The sequence below is a fragment of the Psittacula echo genome (genome assembly GCF_963264785.1).
Source record: "Psittacula echo genome assembly, chromosome: 11".
NCBI lineage: Eukaryota > Metazoa > Chordata > Aves > Psittaciformes > Psittacidae > Psittacula > Psittacula echo.
This window is the reverse complement of record NC_137746.1, coordinates 15,467,319-15,486,549: the sequence shown is the minus strand read 5'-3', so window position 1 is coordinate 15,486,549 and position 19,231 is coordinate 15,467,319. Positions and strand designations below refer to the sequence as shown.

At 44.2% G+C, this 19,231-nt stretch overlaps 1 protein-coding gene across 3 annotated transcripts in view; it reads left to right on the top strand.

Annotated features, from left to right (window-relative positions):
• The window catches only part of CTNNA1 (catenin alpha 1), a 123,427-nt gene that overhangs the window by 97,581 nt on the left and 6,615 nt on the right, over nucleotides 1-19,231 (top strand). For all 3 annotated transcript variants that reach the window (XM_080626818.1, XM_080626817.1, XM_080626819.1), the window contains 6 exons: nucleotides 2,641-2,797; nucleotides 8,453-8,653; nucleotides 10,203-10,354; nucleotides 13,201-13,311; nucleotides 15,261-15,442; nucleotides 16,201-16,306. In XM_080626818.1, coding sequence (XP_080482944.1) covers nucleotides 2,641-2,797; nucleotides 8,453-8,653; nucleotides 10,203-10,354; nucleotides 13,201-13,311; nucleotides 15,261-15,442; nucleotides 16,201-16,306 — 909 coding nt within the window. The remainder of the gene's footprint in view (nucleotides 1-2,640; nucleotides 2,798-8,452; nucleotides 8,654-10,202; nucleotides 10,355-13,200; nucleotides 13,312-15,260; nucleotides 15,443-16,200; nucleotides 16,307-19,231) is intronic.

Below are 19,231 nucleotides of genomic sequence, written 5' to 3'. Positions count from 1 at the left end.
TTTTGCTGTTGTAACATATAAAAAATGCCCTTTTTTCACTTGGCTAAGCTGCCTGGTGGGACGACGATGGTGCAGCTTGTGCCTCCTGCTTTTGGATTTGGTGGTGATGCCCTGTTTGAGTTTCTTGAGCACTTGCTGAGCCCTCTATCTATGACAGCTCTTCCATTATGTGTGAAGAGTTGCTTAACGTGGGCATCTGGGATTGGGTATGTGCTGCTGACAGAGATTAATTGTTCAGACAGATGCTGCTGTCCAGACATACATCACATAGGTACACAGGCCATATGTTTCTCTGGCATTAATGCTGACCTGTCTCAGTGCTGAAGGGACATTTTCATATCTGATACTAGCCCAGGCAGCTAGAAGAGAGCAGGAGACAAAGTCTTGACTCTTGGTATCACCATCTTCTCTGTCTCAGTAGTTACTAGCAGGAAAAAAGCTGAGAGCAGATTTCTGGGGCGTTGACAAGTTTACCCTTTTTGTTTCCAGAACACTTACTATTTGGATTCATCTTGATATAAATCTTTGGATATCTAGAGTTAATTCACTACGTCAGTCAGACTGGGGCAGGAAATGGCAGTGATTAGATACAAGAACTATGGCTCTTGAGCACAGGACATGTTTCCCTTTCTAAAGCCTCTATTTCTGTTTGATTTTAAATGTTTAAACATCATCTCTTGGGTGTTGCAGAGCTTTTTTAGGGGCTTGAGAACCACAATCTTAACAGGCAGTGGGAGTGAGGGGAGCAGGGCAGCCATGGACCATGGCTGGCAGGAGGTCTCTTTCTGAGGGGACAATCCCGATCAGTGCAGCCGCCTACACAAGAAGGTAGGACTTCAGTGGCTGCTCTGAGGGAGGGGAAGCTGCAGAGGACCCCACGTTCTTTATGAAGAATGGGGCATGTTTCATCCCACAGGTTTCCTGAACAGATTGCCCCTCGTACCAAATTGTTTCTCACATTTGTCAGTGTTATCAAATGCACCGAGCTTATTTTGATTAGTGACCCAGACTTGCAGCCTCCATCTCCTGAGGCAGGATGGAAGCATGGAGAGCTGGGGATTTTCCTCAGTCACTGCTAATTTCTAGCATCCCTTGAGAGAAGCAGCCTCTTCTGCCTGATCTATTCAGTGCCATCGTGATGTGTTTGACATCACCATCATTTCCATGTTTAGTGAGGTACATATTTTTTTCAGTGCTTCGTGACACTTTTAAATGGAGCAGGTAGAGAAAGTGGATTTTGGAAAATGAGGAACATCTGGTGCTTGCATGTTTTGTCTGGCAACTTTGTGAAATTAATACAGTCCTAAAGTAGAGAAGAAAAATTAGACCTTGAACTTGTAAGTTAATTAGCTCTAACTCTCAGGTGCTTGAAAACAAGGTTAGGATTGTTGTGTTGGTCTGATTGTGGATGGATTCTCACATCTGGCATGTTTCCAGGTCATTCTGCTGGAGCACAACACAGCAAGAACAGGAACAGGCTTTTGAGATGTGCTTTCTTGCCACACCCAAAGGGGCTTTCTTGGTCACTTAACAGACTGATTAGTTGGCACGGTGTAAGCTTTGTTAGCCTGCACTATGTGTAGCCTTTGTTCTGCTTAGAAAAACAAGGATCTGGTGTAAATGACAGTGTTAGGGTTTGGAGAAAATTAGTAGAGGTTGTTCAGGAAAAGCATCAAATAATCCCCTCTCCTTCTGTTCCCTGGCTAGTCTGGCTCTGCCACATAATAGAAATCTCAACATACTTTAGTATTGGGCTTGTTCAGCCTGGAGAAGAGAAGGCTCCTGAAGGGAAGACTTAGAGCAGCTCCAGTGCCTAAAGGGGCTGCAGGAAACCTGGAGAGGGGCTTTGGACAAGGGCCTGTAGGGACAGACCAAGGGGAATGGCTTTAACCTGCCAGAGGGGAGACTGAGATGAGCTCTTAGGCAGAAGCTCTTCCCTGTGAGGTTGCTGAGGCGCTGGCACAGGGTGCCCAGAGAAGCTGTGGCTGCCCCATCCCTGGCAGTGTTCAAGGCCAGGTTGGACACAGGGGCTTGGAGCAAGCAGCTCTAGTGGAAGGTGTCCCTGCTCGTGGCTGGGGTTGGAACTGGATGAGCCTTAAGGTCCCTTCCAACCCAAACCACTCTGTGATTCTGTGATAACAATTATTGGCAAGGTACAGAGTAAAGGTATAAGGAAAAGAAGATAAATACAAAATTTATCTTTAATTTTGTATTTGCATATTGTTTCTAATTCAGGCTTTGTGAGATTAATCCTTTTTTGACCTTCTTTTCTCAGGTTCTGGCAAGTACCTTAGGAAATGCAGCCTCCAGTGTACTAAATGTCATCCTGTCTAAAATACTTAGCAGCCCAACCTGTACTCAGAAGGCAACACCTTTTTAACATGAGCTGTTAAAGAAAGGTGAAGCTAGCTCTTGTGAATACTTGCCAAGTGTTTTTGCTCCTAGTAACTAACCATAATAAATGTGAAGCAGTATGAGTTGGATGTGAGAACAACAGAATAAACCACTTTTGTGTTTAAACATCAAGTTCCTGAAAACTTATTAAACTTGTTTTGTTTGCTGCTGAGTTCATTGGATAAACATATGGAAACGAATTGTTTTGTTAAGGGTATGTTTTAAATATCCAGAGGTGTTTTACAGGTCATTAATGCTGCACTGGCTCTGGCTGCTAAACCCCAAAGCAAGCTGGCTCAGGAGAACATGGATCTCTTCAAAGAGCAGTGGGAGAAGCAAGTCCGTGTGCTGACGGATGCTGTCGATGACATCACTTCCATTGATGACTTCTTGGCTGTGTCAGGTAACCAGGGGTTTGATCTCAGAAACGATCCTTCTCGTAACTGAGCTTGTTCCTGGAAATGGGTGGTTGCTACACGTGCTCTGGAGTCTTCTCGGGTTTTTGGAAGGTGTCGGGAGTCTTCACCTGATAGGTGTCATCTTCTCCCGAGCAATGTGTGAAAATAGAGCAGGAGATCTTGGCATGAAACGACAACACTTTATGTCTCAAGCTTTTGAATTGCTTAGCTGAACTAGTGACGGATTACCACCTAGCTACTGCAGACAGACCTCACCAGTAACAGTGGGGCAAACAGAGCACATTTGTGTTCAAGCTGTGCACTAGTGAAAAAGATGATCGCTCATTCACCTTAAACTCTTCTTCCATAAACAACAATGAATCTCAAACCATGGTCAGACAAGTTAATTAAAATAAAACTGTTCTTACAGAAATGTTCTGTCAATATTTTTAACCATGTCAGCTTTAGTAAAGTTTTTAAAGAAGATTAGATCATTATAATAGATTAATAATTCCATTTGGCAAAGAGCTTGCCAAGATGATCTGTTTTATCAGCATCACTGATAAAGACCCACTATTAGCTGCAGTGACCTAGAAACAAGGGGGACGTTTTTCTTTCCACATCCTCTAATTCTGCTCTAGTCAGAGGACGCAGTGATACAACCACAGGAATTCTGTCTGCAATACCAGTCACACATTACCGCTGCCAACTGAGGGTCTAATTTTTCTGGTGCAAACAGGCTCGAGCATCTCAAATGGCCTAAAAACTCCAGATGTAAAGCGAAATTTCGTGGGAAGATGTGTTGAGTCAGAAGTAGCAGGTCCACACAGCTAGAAAATGGAGATGAAAAATTAAGGTCCTGAATTAAAAAAGCATCTTTTTTTATTGTCATTTAAAAGAAAAAAACCCACCCAAGAAGTGTTTCTACAGCGAGATACCTGTGTTATCATACATATTGTATTGTGGCTCCCTGGGTTCTGAATACGATTGTTCTTTGCAATAAGTCAGCATAAACTTCTTAGGCAGTTAAATGTCCTGGCTGTTTGTATCTGTCTGCATGCTCATTGCTGCAGCAGTAGTTGAAATTGCACAGCTGTGAGGAGCCTATTTCTGGGGAAATATATTTAGAGGGAATTGTGTGCTGAGGTTCACGGCTCCACTTGGAGTTTGCCCACAAGCGTACAAAATATTTCAGAGAGGAAAAGCTGTTAGTCTGTGGGCCAGGCCACTGGAACCGTGTTGTGGTTTAAGCCCAGGCCATAAATTAGAACCACGAAGTCCACTTCCCCCCTCCCACCTTTCTTCCGCCCACTCCTGGAGGGACGGGGAGGAGAATCGAAAGAATGCAACTCCCACAGCTTGAGATAAGAACAGTTTAGTAACTAAGGTATAACACAAATCACTACTGCTTCCACCAATAACAATAATGATAAGGGAAATAACAAGGAAGAGAATACAACCGCTCACCAACCGGTACCTCACCCCCACCCCACAGTGATCTAGCCATTCTGGGAACTCTCTGTTCTACATCCTGGGCATGACATGCTGTGGTATGGAATACCTCTTTGGCTAGTTTGGGTCAGGTGTCTTGTCCCTGCTTCCTTCCAGCTTCTCCTCCTCCCTGGCAGAGCATGAGACTCACAAAGTCCTTGGTCAGTCTAAACATCGGTGTTATCGGCTCTGTTCCCAGGCTGAAAGTCAAAAACACAGTGCTGCAACAGCTACTAAGAAGGAGGAAAAATGACTGCTACTGCTGAACCCAGGACAGACCGAGTGGTCTGCATCCTTTCTAGGTCATTCGAGGAGATGGGTACTGTGCTTCTGAGGTGTCCCACTGCTGGGTTGCTCTGAATTGTGTCAAGGGCTTGGCACAAAGCAGGGAATGCTGCTTTTCTGGGGCAGTGGCAGGCTGACTCAGGGGTGAGCTCAGCTCAGGCATGTGCTTGCCACTGCCATGGCATCATGACAGTGCTGTGGTTTGAGACTCCTGCAGATGCTCAAGTGCATCCAGCAGTTCTTTGTACGTGCTGTGTTGTTGAAGAGATGTTCGAAAAATATTAAAGCAATAAATATTGGTTTAAATATTGTTTGTTTGAACTTTGATAAATGTTTTCCATATAAATGCCACAACTCCAATTCGTCTGCTAAAAGTCTAAACATCTCTCTGGATCAAATCGTGATGGGTATGATTTATACCAGGTTCTGTTTGAGGTTATTAGGATGCTTGTGTCAGTTTGTATCAGTTACAAACTGGGATGTAAGCAGAATTTAAAAGAGCTCTTGTGAGTCTGTGTTTAAAAAACCCTCACCACATTTCCACAATGTGTTGTGCTGTCCATCATGAAGTTATGCTTCATTGTGCAGCTTATGCTTCAGAATTGTATCAATTATCCACAGGTAAAAGCTTGGTGAAACAGAGGTTGGGTTTAGATAATAGCAGAATGTCACAGAAGATGGATATTATATGCACAGTGCTGCAGATAAGCTTGCAGGATACCACATTTTATGGAGGGCATGGCGCAAGGGCCCTGTTGAGTTAGAACAACAGTCTTGTGGTGGCTAATTGTCAGGACATAGGAAATGAATGGAGCACTCCTGTAGCCTAAAGATCTTTCCTACAAGCTCCCAACCATGAGTGATTTGCAGCTCAGGAAGCTCCAGCAGCAGAGGTGTTATCTGCTGCACAGTCCCTGACAGACTTTTCTCATTTAAGCCTGTGTTAGTTATTCCTGTGACCATTATAAACCGCTGGCATCTCCATCATCCTGTGCGGAGTTCACAGCTGAACTGTGAAGAACCTCCTCGTTCTTGCAGTGTCGCCTCTTTGCTTCATTTGATGCCCCTGCTTGTAATAGATGATGGTGAAAAAGGTTTTTTCCCCACTGACTTTCTTCGTGCTGTTTGTAAATGTACAGACTTCTGCCTACACTTAAGTCATCTCTTTCTTGACTGCAGAGGCTTTGCCTGTTCCATTATTCCTCATTTCAAAGCTCTTCTGTGCCTTCTGTAATTCTTATCCCTCTCATCGGTGCCTTCCCTAAGCACTCGGGCTGTGTTTGTGTGCCCACTTTCTCTGTTCTTTAGAGCAGTTGCTGATAGCACCGTGTAATTGTCAAATTCAATGTTCCGAAATTACCTGCATCTCCTTTGAAACCCCCTAAAAAAATCATTCCATTTGCTACCTTCTGTTCCTCCGCCACTGACAGAGGTTTATGCAAGAGATGTCCTTCACAGTAAAGCTATTTCATCTTAAGAGCCTTCAGATGAATATTACTGGACCTGATGATTGTCCGTCTTCATTACAAGTTGAATCCTTTATTTCCAAGTGTATGAACACTCAAGTATTTGCTCCATAACCATGTCTACTGACACTGCTGTTTGACCTGGTTCCTCCAGTGTCTCTTGTCAAGAGAGGGGGGAACAGCTTCAGCATGGAAATTGTTCTAAGACCTTTTGTAGGAGACACAGCAGAAAAGCAGCTTTATTTGCGCATCTGTGGCTTGATCTCTTGACTACTTAGGTTTTGCTCTCCTGTAGCCCCCAGATCCCTTGCAGACTTCTTGTGATGTCTGGAAGAGGATTTCTTAATCTCTTTAATGGGGAGGTGGGTGGAGGTGAAGGTGTTAGGTGGGGGTGGGCACAGCTTTTTCCCTTTTTTATTTACAGAACAAGATCTCTTTGCTGTTTTCTGTGTTATCACAGAATCACAGAATGGTTTGGGTTGGGAGGGACCTTAAAGCTCATCCAGTTCCAACCCCCATGTCATGAACACATTCTCTGTTCCATTCCATTGCTGTGAGACTCTTCTGCCCAGCCATGGGAAGGCTGTTGGCTTTGATGCAGCATTACCACATCCCCAGAGGTGCTGGAGGTGAACCCGTGTGTCAGCATCTCCTGGGCTCTTCTGCTGTCCCGACCTCAGCAGATGGCATTTTGTGCCCCGCACTTGGGGTTCACATGCCTCTAGGACAGGCAGCAGTGTGCGTATGTACAAGCACACAGAACAGTGTCAGATCTGATTTGTTATCATCCAGCTGGAGAGTATAACCACAGTGGATGTACCTGATGGTCCTTGCCCCGTGGGAAGTTACCTTGCCTTTGAAGTGTCTTTCTGGCCACTTCACGTCTGCAGAAGGGATGAAATGATCAGCAGGCGTTTAAATATTCATCTTCATTTTGTCCATGCCTTTTATTAAAGTCCCTATAATCCAAAGAGGCTTTTAAATGGTTGGCGGCTTAATTTATTCATTAAGGAATTCAAGCAATAAACAGTCTGTGTTTTGGCATGACGCCGATTTCTTTTTACTCTTGCACCTTGCAGGGATGTCTGTCTCTTGCTTTAAATACCCAAGCCTTGTGTGCTCCTTGCTGCAGCTCTTGTACCTTGGCTGCCTGCTCGCTGACTTGTCAAATCACTAATGAACCTGCGCTTCTCTCTCTCAGGGCCACATTCTGCCCTCGGCTGAACTTGTTCAGGCTGAGTTGCTTCTGAGGTATGTCACAAGTGTATTTTGTGCCCAGGTTGCTTACCGAAGTCTTGCAATACTGCACCTGGCTCTGTTAATTTTATGCAAATGAAGCATAACACTTCCAGCAGCAGCAATCCTTTCAGCCAGTTTATACAAATCCTCCATCACTCAACTCTATGTGCTCCTCGGCTCTACAAACTCTTGCAAAATGGCTCTTTTACTACCTGTGTAGGGAATAAAAGCCACTTCAGTGGCACGGACTGGCAGTGCAGCGTGATTAAGTCAATGGTAAGTAACGCTGGAAACTATTTTAAGTGACAGAGCAGAAATGCTTCCAAGTTGGTTTCTTACCAAGAAGCCCAAATGCTGCTGTTGGATGGCATGATCAAAACTCTGGTACTGATGTGCTAAAGAGGTCTCTAGCCGAGTTTGGAAGACCTTTTGGATACGTTTCCCCGAATCAAGATCCCAACTTCTCCAAGCATTTGCAGAAATCTCACGGGGGGTTTTACTCATTGCGAGCTTCTTGGATGTGATAGAGGGAAATATCTCTGTGTCAAAAAGAAAATGTGTGTTCAGAAAGTAAATTACAAAGAGAGGTCTTGGCTTTATTCTATGTTTTCTCAAGAGGCAATGAGTACTCTCACTGGAACGCTTTCTGCGTAAATCACTGCATGTGTTATGTCTTACATTTGAGGGGAGGGCTAACAGCTTAATGTTCTCTGATGGTATGTGTGTGGTTGTGGGAAAACACTATGTAGGAAGCTAGAAACGTGCAACAAGTGCCCCAGTCTATTAGAGCATTGGGTGACTGAGGTGTGGCACAGGGGAGGGTGCCTCATCACCCAGTGCATGTGGAATGATGAGGGAGTGGTTTGGAAGTATTTGGAATAAGGGCTTTGGCAGTCCAGGGGAGGAAATGGGAAGAAACACATTAGGGGAGAATTCAGCTGAACTCAGCTTTTCTGTTGGTAAAATCAAGGATAAACAGAGGCAAGAAGTGTGGATGGCTTTTTGACACCTAGTTTGGAAGGGCAGCTGTTTGCTGGTTGTGGCAAGCTTAAAAATTAATGCTTTACAGCATCTCATTGGAGGTTTATAGAGCAGGTCACAAACTGAGAAATTGCCATTCTGATGACTGCAGCAGAAAAGAAGATATTGCTATCTAAATCCTCCTTCTTTTACCACCAGAGAATCATATTTTGGAAGACGTAAACAAATGTGTCATTGCTCTCCAAGAAAAAGATGTTGATGGTTTAGACCGCACAGCTGGAGCAATTCGAGGACGTGCTGCTAGAGTCATTCATGTCGTCACTTCGGAAATGGATAACTATGAACCTGGAGTCTACACTGAGAAGGTGTTGGAAGCCACGAAGTTACTGTCCAACACAGGTAAGAGCTGGTTACTTCCAAGATCCCTAAATTCATATTGCTTGCAAGTGCCTTGGCAACCAGATACTAATGTACCTGTGAAATCTGTTAAAGACTCCATTGATGCACTGTAATGAAAATTAGTGAGTTATTTGCAGAGCTGATTGCAAAATGAGAAATGTAATTTTTCTGTGTTGACTGGCTTAAAATTCAGCAGTGCACAAGGTCTTCCTGAGTGTGCTTGCTGTTCTTGAGCTGTAGAAAGCTAAAACACCAATAAATGAATCCTAAACAGTGAGTTAGGGCTTGAAAGGTGTGCTAGTCATCTTGCAGTATTGTACCAGGCTCTGTGAGTGTTCAGGATACAGAGAGATTTATGCCACATTCATGTAATCACAGAATTCCAGCCTGGTTTGGGTTGGAAGGGACCTTAAGGCTCATCCAGTTCCAACCTCCTGCCACAGGCAGGGACACCTTCCACTAGAGCAGCTTGCTCCAAGCCCCTGTGTCCAACCTGGCCTTGAACACTGCCAGGGATGGGGCAGCCACAGCTTCTCTGGGCACCCTGTGCCAGCGCCTCAGCACCCTCCCAGGGAAGAGCTTCTGCCTAAGAGCTCATCTCAGTCTCCCCTCTGGCAGGTTAAAGCCATTCCCCTTGGCCTGTCCCTACAGGCCCTTGTCCAAAGCCCCTCTCCAGGTTTCCTGCAGCCCCTTTAGGCACTGGGGCTGCTCTCAGGTCTCCCCTTCAGGAGCCTTCTCTTCTCCAGGCTGACCCAGCCCAGCTCTCTCAGCCTGGCTCCAGAGCAGAGCTGCTCCAGCCCTCTCCATCTACTGCACTGGCCCAGTAGAATAAATTTTGGGTCATAGTTTAGGGTAAATTTTGTGAAATATCCTCATGACTGTTAAAGCAGCATTGTAGCTTGTAGTCTGCCACACCCAAGCAATAAATGAGGGTGTTTCCTGTGTGCTAGCTGGTTACATCTACACAAGGGAAGGAATGATTCCGGTTACTTCAGTAAGTGCTGCGCCAACTATTAGTTGTTGGCTTTGCTTTAATTACTGTGATGAAGAATCAAGGGTGACACTGAAGAAGCGAACAGACTGTAAATGGTTCTGTGATGTCCTTCCCAGGGTGCAGTGAGTCACTGCAGTACAGCAGGGCAACGTGCCCTCTTCCAGTCTCTTGTTAAACTTGAGCTTTGTGATGGTAATGCTGTTTTTTCCCAAAAAAAATCATGTACATCTGCAGGGTACATTAAACAAATGCTTAATATTTTATCCCATAGTTTCTGACTGCTTCTCTGGGTGTTTTCTTGTTGTCCACTAGAAGGTGGGGGTAAACTTTTCACTGTCTAAAGGAAAAAGACCAAACAGCGGCGGAGTAAGCAGTGGACCAAGATCTGAGTTGCAGTTTTGATGTCTTCCTATGACGAATGTTTTGAATTCAAATAGAACTGTTTCAGAGCTTCCAGTGATAATTAACAACAAGGAACAATGACTTCTACAGGAGCCTATAGTAGAAGGTGGTGCTGGGGTGGGCACTGACTGCTCTTTGGTGTTCTTGCTTCAGTTATGCCGCGGTTTACTGAGCAAGTAGAAGCTGCTGTGGAAGCCCTGAGTTCAGACCCTGCTCAGCCCATGGATGAGAACGAATTCATCGATGCCTCGCGGCTGGTATACGACGGGATACGAGACATCAGGAAAGCTGTCCTGATGATCCGGGTGAGCAGAACTTACTGGAACAGCTTTCTGTTTCTCCACTCATTTCCATGCCTTTATCGAGCTGACAGGCATCAGTTCTGTTGAGAGCAGACAGCATGAAATTTGCGTTTAGCTCATATTAACATTCAGAGTCTTAAAACCTGCTAATCACTCTGCGGAGTGCTTCAGAAGTACGTTTTGATTCAAATTCATTAAACAGATCTGAGCATCAATGATAGCCAGAGTTGTGATGCTAAATACCCTTCACGCATCCTTTGTAATATCATGTTAATGCCTTGCTTGTTAATGTGCTGAAATCAGTGACCTTTGATTTAACAACAGCAAGTAGATTCATAACTATAGATGCTTTTTGATCATTTGAGAGCTGAGAAATAAAACTCGATGGCTCTTTATTAAGTAAATTTTGAGAATTAATGCGAGTTAGTCATAAACGAGTTTAGATGAGTTCAGCCTCTGGTTCCTAGAGCGTGTAATTCATTAATGGGCTAACCTCAGTAAACAGGGAGCAGTTCATAGAGGCTTTGTCTCTCCTGTGCTGGTGTGTTTCAGGCGCAGTAAGTGTGACTTGCAAGTCCTAATTTCTGATAGGCCAGGCAGCCTTAGACTGGTAGGAAGCGTGCAGGGAAGATGCAGAAGAGCTCCTGCAGTTGATTAAAGGGTTGCAGAAAAGGAAGTTCTGATTGAGGCTGACCTGCGTCACATTTCTTGAATGAAGCTTGGTAGAAATGCTCAGGAGCCAGACACAGCAAAACCAAATGTAGGGGCCTTATTCCTTTTTCCTTTTTTCCCTTGTCCTCCTCTGACTCAAATAAATGTGTGGCAGAGACACCACCTTCATCTTTCGGAGTGGTAACCATGGCAGATACCTTTTGGTGATAAGTAAATTAAGGACAGCGCAGCTCCAGAATATACATGATTATAGTAACCACTGCAATACTATCTTCCATGTTTCCTGCTTAAAGCAAAGAATCAGATGGGAAATCAGAAGAGAAGCTGACAATTCCCCATATAATTTCTGTCAAAGTTAAGCTCGGGATTTATAGATAACCAACATTAGATGAAGATATCAAGGCTTTCCTGCTATGGAGACAAACTAATTTGATTCACCCCCTGCTGAAGTCCTCCTTGTGCAGGACATGATGGCAGGGCTGGCAGCTCCGCATTGTGAGTAATTAGCTGAGGTGGTGATGCCAGGAGTGCTGACATTGCCCCTTGCGCTGCCGCGTCTCTGATGTCAGGGTGCTGCGGCTTTCGTGCTGCTGCCAGTAGCTAACGGCAGCACGCTGATGACATAGCAGTGACCTATAAAGAAGTTAAATTGCTAGGATTTGCTCTCCAACGGCTGTAAGGTGCATGATGGATTTAGGATAAGAGCCCTCCAGGCTACTGCTTCTCCAGGGCTTTGTCTCAAACTGGCCCACAAGAGGAACCACGCTCCCAGGGGGATTCTGCTGAGCTCGGCTGGAGCAAACAAGCTGATGCACTTGAAACTTTGTCCAGTGGCTCTTGTTCTTTACAGGCACCAGAAGGAAAAGTCACTCAGACACCTAATTTTTGTGTTCATGCAGGGTACTCTCAGAACTAAAATCTGTATCTGTAGGTTGTTGCTTTTTCCTCCCTGCTCCCCAGGCAATCCCTTATCTTCCCCAGAGGAGTTTTTGCCCTTGACAGCTTGAAAGGCAGAATTATACTTTGTATACCCCAGGTTTTTTGGGATTTAGGATGGATGGGCAGAGAAGGGGGCTTGGGAATCATAAACAGTTTCTAAAGATGCAGCAGAACTGTCTTCTTTTATATACATGTACATTATTTCTTAAATATATGTCCTTATGATGATTTTGTGGGCGTACTCTGTTCTACAAGGCATGGAGAGGAGATGGTGGCTGAAATATCCTGGGTCCTGATTATCAGCATGCTCACCTTTGCTTTTTGGCAGCTATTTTGTGTACCTATCTCTATTTTAACTGTATCACAAGATGTCTGGGTTGCAAAACAAGTTTGTAAAATTTAAATGGTAGGAAAGAAATATGAAGAGCAGGGACTTTATTTGCATCTTACCTGTTAATCACAATGTATTGCATTATCAGTGGAGGTCTTTGTTGACCCAGCTCTGTAAAACTGCCATGAAGTGCCACTCTAAGTGAAGATGTAGTATTTTGACGAATATGCTGTTTAAACTTGATAAGCTTCATAAAAAGTTTGCCAGCTGTAGAGTGGCAGTGGCAAAAATAAATCCCAGGCAAGCAGGAACTAGGTCAGATGTGTTTAGCCCACAGCATAAAAGCTGGCCCTTACTAGCTAAAAATTTTCAGCTTTTCCTGGGGGATAAGAATAAATTCCGATACATTTTAGCTGTTGTTAATTTAGTCTGTGCTTTGATTCATAATTGCACTAAAGACGATGGCGGTGGGTTTGAACCAGGCCTTAGAGCTGTGTGTAATTTTAGTTTCAGCATCTCAAGTGAAGCTTTTACATTTAACCAAGTTGCAGAAATACTGTTCATTTTGCAAGAACGTTTTCTCTGTGCTTCAAACCTTGAGTGCATTCGCGACCTGGCGCATCTCAGGTGCTTAGGACCTGCTGTGAAATTTGGGGGATCCCAAAGTGTTTAACGTGGGCACTCAAGCATATATACTCATATGTACTCAAACATACGTACTCACAGTGTACATTCACACGTGAGTGTACCCTGGGCACATTCCCTTTGTTTACCTTTTTTGTTAAAAACATGGACTGATTTTTACCTTCACTGATTTCCATTCTCTTTGCTTGAAAAACAATATTCTCGTTCATTTTTAGAGCCATGAATTCTCTTGTTTGACTCTGACTGAATTACTTTTCCTCAGACTCCTGAAGAGCTGGATGATTCCGACTTTGAGACTGAGGACTTTGATGTCCGAAGCAGAACAAGTATTCAGACTGAAGATGATCAGCTTATTGCTGGACAAAGTGCAAGGGTAAGAAAGGAATCAGAGCATTCTAAAACAGTGACTTGCCTTCAAGAAACAGTTCAGCTGGCTTTGAAAATGCAGGTTAAATATTGGGCAGGGGAGGGGAGGAGGGGAAGGTGAAAATACTAGATCAGAAAACTGGAATTCTTTGTTTCCAGTTTTCTTCTAAGTGAAATGAAGCATGTGTTGGTCTGAGAGATGTAAAAAACATCTGAGTGTTGTTTTGGATATTCTGAAAGATCAGAATCCTTTTAATACTGATGAACTGCTTGAGCGAGTGCAGAGGAGGCCATGGAGGTGCTGCGAGGGCTGGAGCAGCTCTGCTCTGGAGCCAGGCTGAGAGAGCTGGGCTGGGTCAGCCAGAGAAGAGAAGGCTCCTGAAGGGGAGACCTCAGAGCAACTCCAGTGCCTAAAGGGGCTGCAGGAAACCTGGAGAGGGGCTTGGGACAGGGGCCTGTAGGGACAGGCCAAGGGGAATGGCTTTAACCTGCCAGAGGGGAGACTGAGATGAGCTCTTAGGCAGAAGCTCTTCCCTGTGAGGGTGCTGAGGCGCTGGCCCAGGGTGCCCAGAGAAGCTGTGGCTGCCCCATCCCTGGCAGTGTTCAAGGCCAGGTTGGACACAGGGGCTTGGAGCAAGCTGCTCTAGTGGAAGGTGTCCCTGCCCGTGGCAGGGGGTTGGAACTGGATGAGCTTTAAGGTCCCTTTCAACCCAAACCACTCTGGGATTCTGTATTTCTATGAAGTACTTTGTACTTGGACATCACAGATGTAGGCACTGCCATTCGTTAGGTGAATTTCTGGAGGGAGATAGGCAAATCATTCCATTGTACTAATGTTATTTTCAAATAGTCAAATCCTAAGTTTATGGACCAGAAATTTTTAAACTGGCTTCTCACGCATGTGTTGGTCGCTGAGCATTGATCAAGGTGCTGTTGAGAGGAGCTTAAAAATTAAATCTTTGAAATTAACTGCATTTCCTGTGACTGTTAAAAATGAAAGCATTGATAGGCAGTATAAAATCATTAATAGCTGAAAACAGAAGATCAGTACATTGAAGGAAAACCAGGCCTTCCCTTCTGTCTTTATTTGACATGTCCCCTTTTTTATCAATAACAATTTATACTCTTGGGGAAAGTGCCATGGAAGGTTTTCTGTGATGGCTCTTCTAGCCTGAAACCAGGCAAGGACTAGACCGACCTTACCAGCCTTCTGCCACGTCGGCTTTGAAATTATACTGAGAGTATTTTTTATGCTCTCCTGCCTTGTTACAAGCGCTCTCTATTCCTGTATCCCTCTCCCCTCTTTTATTTAAATGCAGGCATTTCTAATTTACCTTATAGCACAGCTGCTGCCAGAGGCTTTTTTGTACTGAAGACTCCTTTTCACCTGCTCCTGGAGGCATGAATGCGCCCCGTATTTATGAAAGCAAAGGCATTGAGTCTCATGCAGGCTGTAAACCTAGTCTGATAGATTTTATTCAGGAGTAAGCACATACTCTTCATTTTCACTTACTCTTTCCTCAGTATGCATGTTTCAAAACAGTACATCTAGCTTCCTGCAGGGAAGAGACACCTAATATTTCTTCTGTGCATTGCAACAGTGAAAGGATACCCAAGTGAAACTTCCTTTTAAAACTCTTAAATTTTATAGAAAAGGCAAGTCCCCCTCTTCATGCAGATTTTCTTCGAGGGATCATAACGTGGCAAACTCGTTTGGAACGTTACAGTTTTATCCTGCAATGCCCATGTTTCAGGTGTCAGCTTGTCTCTCTGGGCGCTCTTTCTTAAGAAAAAGCATAAACTTTGATTCAGAATGGAAGGAAACGGTTCTGTGAAGCCTCTAGGTAGAGGATTGCTATTAAAGTTTTATCCCCCATCCACATGACTTAAATTGGTTATTAGTGAAATGCTCCAAAAAGCCTTCTCCAATGACAATGTGAGAAAACTCTCTTTCAGGCGATCATGGCTCAGCTCCCTCAAGAGCAAAAAGCGAAGATTGCTGAGCAAGTCGCAAGCTTCCAGGAAGAAAAGAGTAAATTGGATGCTGAAGTATCCAAATGGGATGACAGTGGTAATGACATAATTGTTCTGGCGAAACAAATGTGTATGATTATGATGGAAATGACAGACTTCACCAGGTGAGTGTTTTTTGTTTGTGTGCCCAACACCTTCTCTCAGAACTGCCTGAGATGCTGGTCTGTCAATGAAATATTTTTGCTAGCAGTCTTCAGAGTCTGACTTCTTATAATTTCCTTTAAATGTTACCCTATTATAAGCCTGTATTAACTCAGGAGATGCATTACTATGCAGTGACTGGGTGGTAATAACTGTTTAAATAGATCTGTGGATGAACAGCAGTTATTGCCTGTCTGTCTTTCTTTCTTTCTTAAGGGTGATTCTTGTCCCAAGGAATATATATACATATATTTGCTCAGTTCTTTACAACATTAAATTCTATGGGCTCTCAATATTGCTGTACTGCAGAAATGGTTCCTGGTACAGTTATTTGCAACAGAAAGAGAGGGGTTTTGATGCCTTTTGAAATTCATTTACCAGATTTTATACAACACTATTTTTTAAACTTGATGTTGCATTCCATGAAAATTGCAAATCTGTCTTCTAAAATGTTATCTCTTATCATCATTAGGGTGCTTAAAACAATAAAATTTAAGATGTTTTTATTCCTGGGTTTAATCTAAATATGGGCAGGTGCTGGAAGGCGGAAATTGTCTTAAAAATGAAGGTGCTGTAATGATTACACCTGCCTAGTTCTGTGCAACCTTATTCATGCAGTTTGGGTGAGGAATCACTTGCAGTACTGTATGGAACAGAAAAGGAAATAGTTCACTCTTCCAGTTTTCTGGTGCTAGAAGGTAGACTCTGTTCTGTTTTGCAGAGGTAAAGGTCCACTGAAAAATACATCAGATGTGATTAGTGCAGCCAAGAAGATTGCCGAGGCTGGGTCAAGGATGGACAAGCTGGGCCGGACTATTGCTGACCATGTAAGTCACAAACCATGTTCATAAGCCTCCAGCACAAATGAGCAATAGGAGATCTTTAAGTACTGCAGACATGATGAACAGAAGAAAATGTGTTTAGCTTTGAGGGGCTGGGGCTTTTAAACTGATTTTCCAGATTTTCTGCTAGAAAATTCTAGCCTTTTCTTTCCTGCTGCTCTCCTCCCACCCTAAGCAGTGTAAGCAGCTAAATATGCCCAGCAGTAACACTAGCAGCTCCTTGGCTTAAATCAAGCACCTACCATTTTAAGGTAGCAATATGCCAGCACGGCTTCATGTCACATAGTATCTAGGCCAGTTCTGTAACTGAACAGGACTGATACTGAATTCATGTTGCTTCTGTCTTGCTCAGAATACACCCAAGACTTTCCAAAGCAGTGATGAGACCATGCAGGCAATACCATAATTACTGCACGTGGCCTGTTGCACTGTTGCACAACCTTTCCTATTATTTTTGAGGCAGCTTTTTAATATTACCAATTTTCAAATGCTCCATAGACTGAATGGGGAGATTGTCAAAACTCCAGGGTTTTTTTCATTGTCCAGCCAGAATTTGATGCAGACTTTGAGCAAGGCATGTAGTGACCCAGTATTTGGTATGCTGTCCCAAGCTGATGTGTGTGTGTTGCGCTATATGTACAGAAGTATTTGAAAAGGATTCTTGCAGGATTGAATGAGTATGGCCAGCTCGGGGGTTTTATGCTATGCATCTGCCTGTCCTGAGCCACTTCAGAAACTGGGTTGGGCCAGGCAAAAGCACCTTTGGTCTCTATCCACACCCAAATTGCAGAGAAACATCAGCATTAGTAATAATACTCTGCCCTCAAGAGGGACCCTGAAATGCAGGTAGGTTAAGTCTGAGATCATGGCCTAAACTTTGTTTTGTACAGCCATCACCTCTTTTCAGTCCTTCTCTGAATGTAAAGTCATAAGGCAAGGTTTGAAATGAAACTGTGTCACTTTGGAATTAAATCTTTGTAATGCAGATCTCTCTTTAAATGCTGCATCCAGAGGATGTTGTCTTCACCCTTATTTATTAATGATGGAGTGAGGAAGGTTCAGTGGGGAGCGAGTGTTGAAATGTGTTTTTTAAAATGGGTCTCCTTGCTCTAGAGCATTTTGACAACTATATTTCTGGAAGAATCAGATGTGCTGCTGCTGTAGGTAAATGAAGCAAGGAGCAGTTTGTGTTATAGAGCTCAGGGGAGCTTGGGCGAAAGGTTTACAATGCCTTTTCCTTTTTTCTTTTTAATTCACATGTTTTATGCAAAGCTGGTGTCTGGTTTTCTGCACCAAGCCATTGCAAAATACAAAAGAAAACGAAATGGCTCCTTTTAGCTGAAGTAAGGTCCTTAAAAATGTAAAAGGTTAAGCACACATTGGAAGATAAATATAAGCAGGACTGTACAGTTAGTTATTCTGACAAGAATATAGCTTTTTTTCCCTTCTCCATACTTTAGTAATACTTGGAGGCTGCATATTTCATTAGCTGTGCTTACATACTCTTTAGAAACTTGTTAATGTAGAAGTGTCTGACAGTTGCAGGGGACATACAATGCAACCACTTCAGCAGAGCACTAATGCCTTCCTGTGCCTAATACGGGCTTTTAACAAATGGATGGGGTTTTATGTCCTGTTCGCCATGCGACACCGGGTGAATCATGACCCCTCGTGTTAGTGTGTCAGGAACTCCTAACTCCTGCCGTCAGGCACTTTTACAGCACATTTCCTTTGAAACTATAAAAGCTATTATCCAAGGTATTTCACGTCTGGTGAGAAGTGTCTAGCCATCAGCTGGCAGATTTTCCCAAAGGTATTCCATCTTTCACTCAAAGCAGCACTCTGCTTGTTTGGAGAGGGGGAACAGGAAGCACTTCTGAGTACAGCACACCCGCAGATGATTTGCAGCAAGATGATGAGCCTCCCTAGTATTTCTTTGTCGATGTTGAAATACTTACAAAGCAAAAGAAAAAACTGTTGCTTTTTCTGTCTGATAGTGCTGGGAGGTTGAGATTACATCTGTACCTGATCATGACATTGAAAGCAGCTGAGGGCAAGCATAGGGATTGCCTCACTCAACAGTGAAATGCTCCAGCAGCCTCTTGCTCTCAACTGGTCCATGAGCTGCAGAGGCTGGTCCAGGGATGTGTTCCCTGCCACCACCTCTGCTTCCCCTATGTGCCTGCTTTCAGCCTCTCTAACCAGAGTACTGAGCCCAGCTGTGACATGGGGCTGGCCAGGGTATTTCAGTGTGAATTACTGTTTATGCCCTAAACAGGAGATACAGCAAGAGGAAGGAAAGTGTCTGTAGTTGCTTCTTACACCTGCCAGACATGTGGGGATGGGGGTTGTGTGCTTGTCTTAATCAGCACATACCACAGGAGAGCTCTTTTGGCTTTCCCTGCTCCTTTTCTTTACAAAAAGGGAGAAAAAGATGAGTCTGCTTCTCTGAAGGCTCAGCTGGGGCAGCAGGAAGTGAATGTGTGTGTGCTTGCTCTGTCTGGGATGGATCCTGGATTTGATGTGAAGCAACCAGCTTAGCTTTTCCAACAACCACCACAGTTACAGAATCATAGAATCCCAGACTGGTTTGGGTTGGAAGGAACCTAAAGCTCATCCAGGTCCAACCCCCTGCCACGGGCAGGGACACCTTCCACTAGAGCAGCTTGCTCCAAGCCCCTGTGTCCAACCTGGCCTTGAACACTGCCAGGGATGGGGCAGCCACAGCTTCTCTGGGCACCCTGTGCCAGCGCCTCAGCACCCTCACAGGGAAGAGCTTCTGCCTAAGAGCTCATCTCAGTCTCCCCTCTCAGCAGTCAGCGTCTCATTTTGCTGGGTTGGGGAGGTGGGGATGTCCCCAGTGCACATTTGTTCCTGTCTACAGTGCAGCTGTCTGCTGTGAGTGTGTTG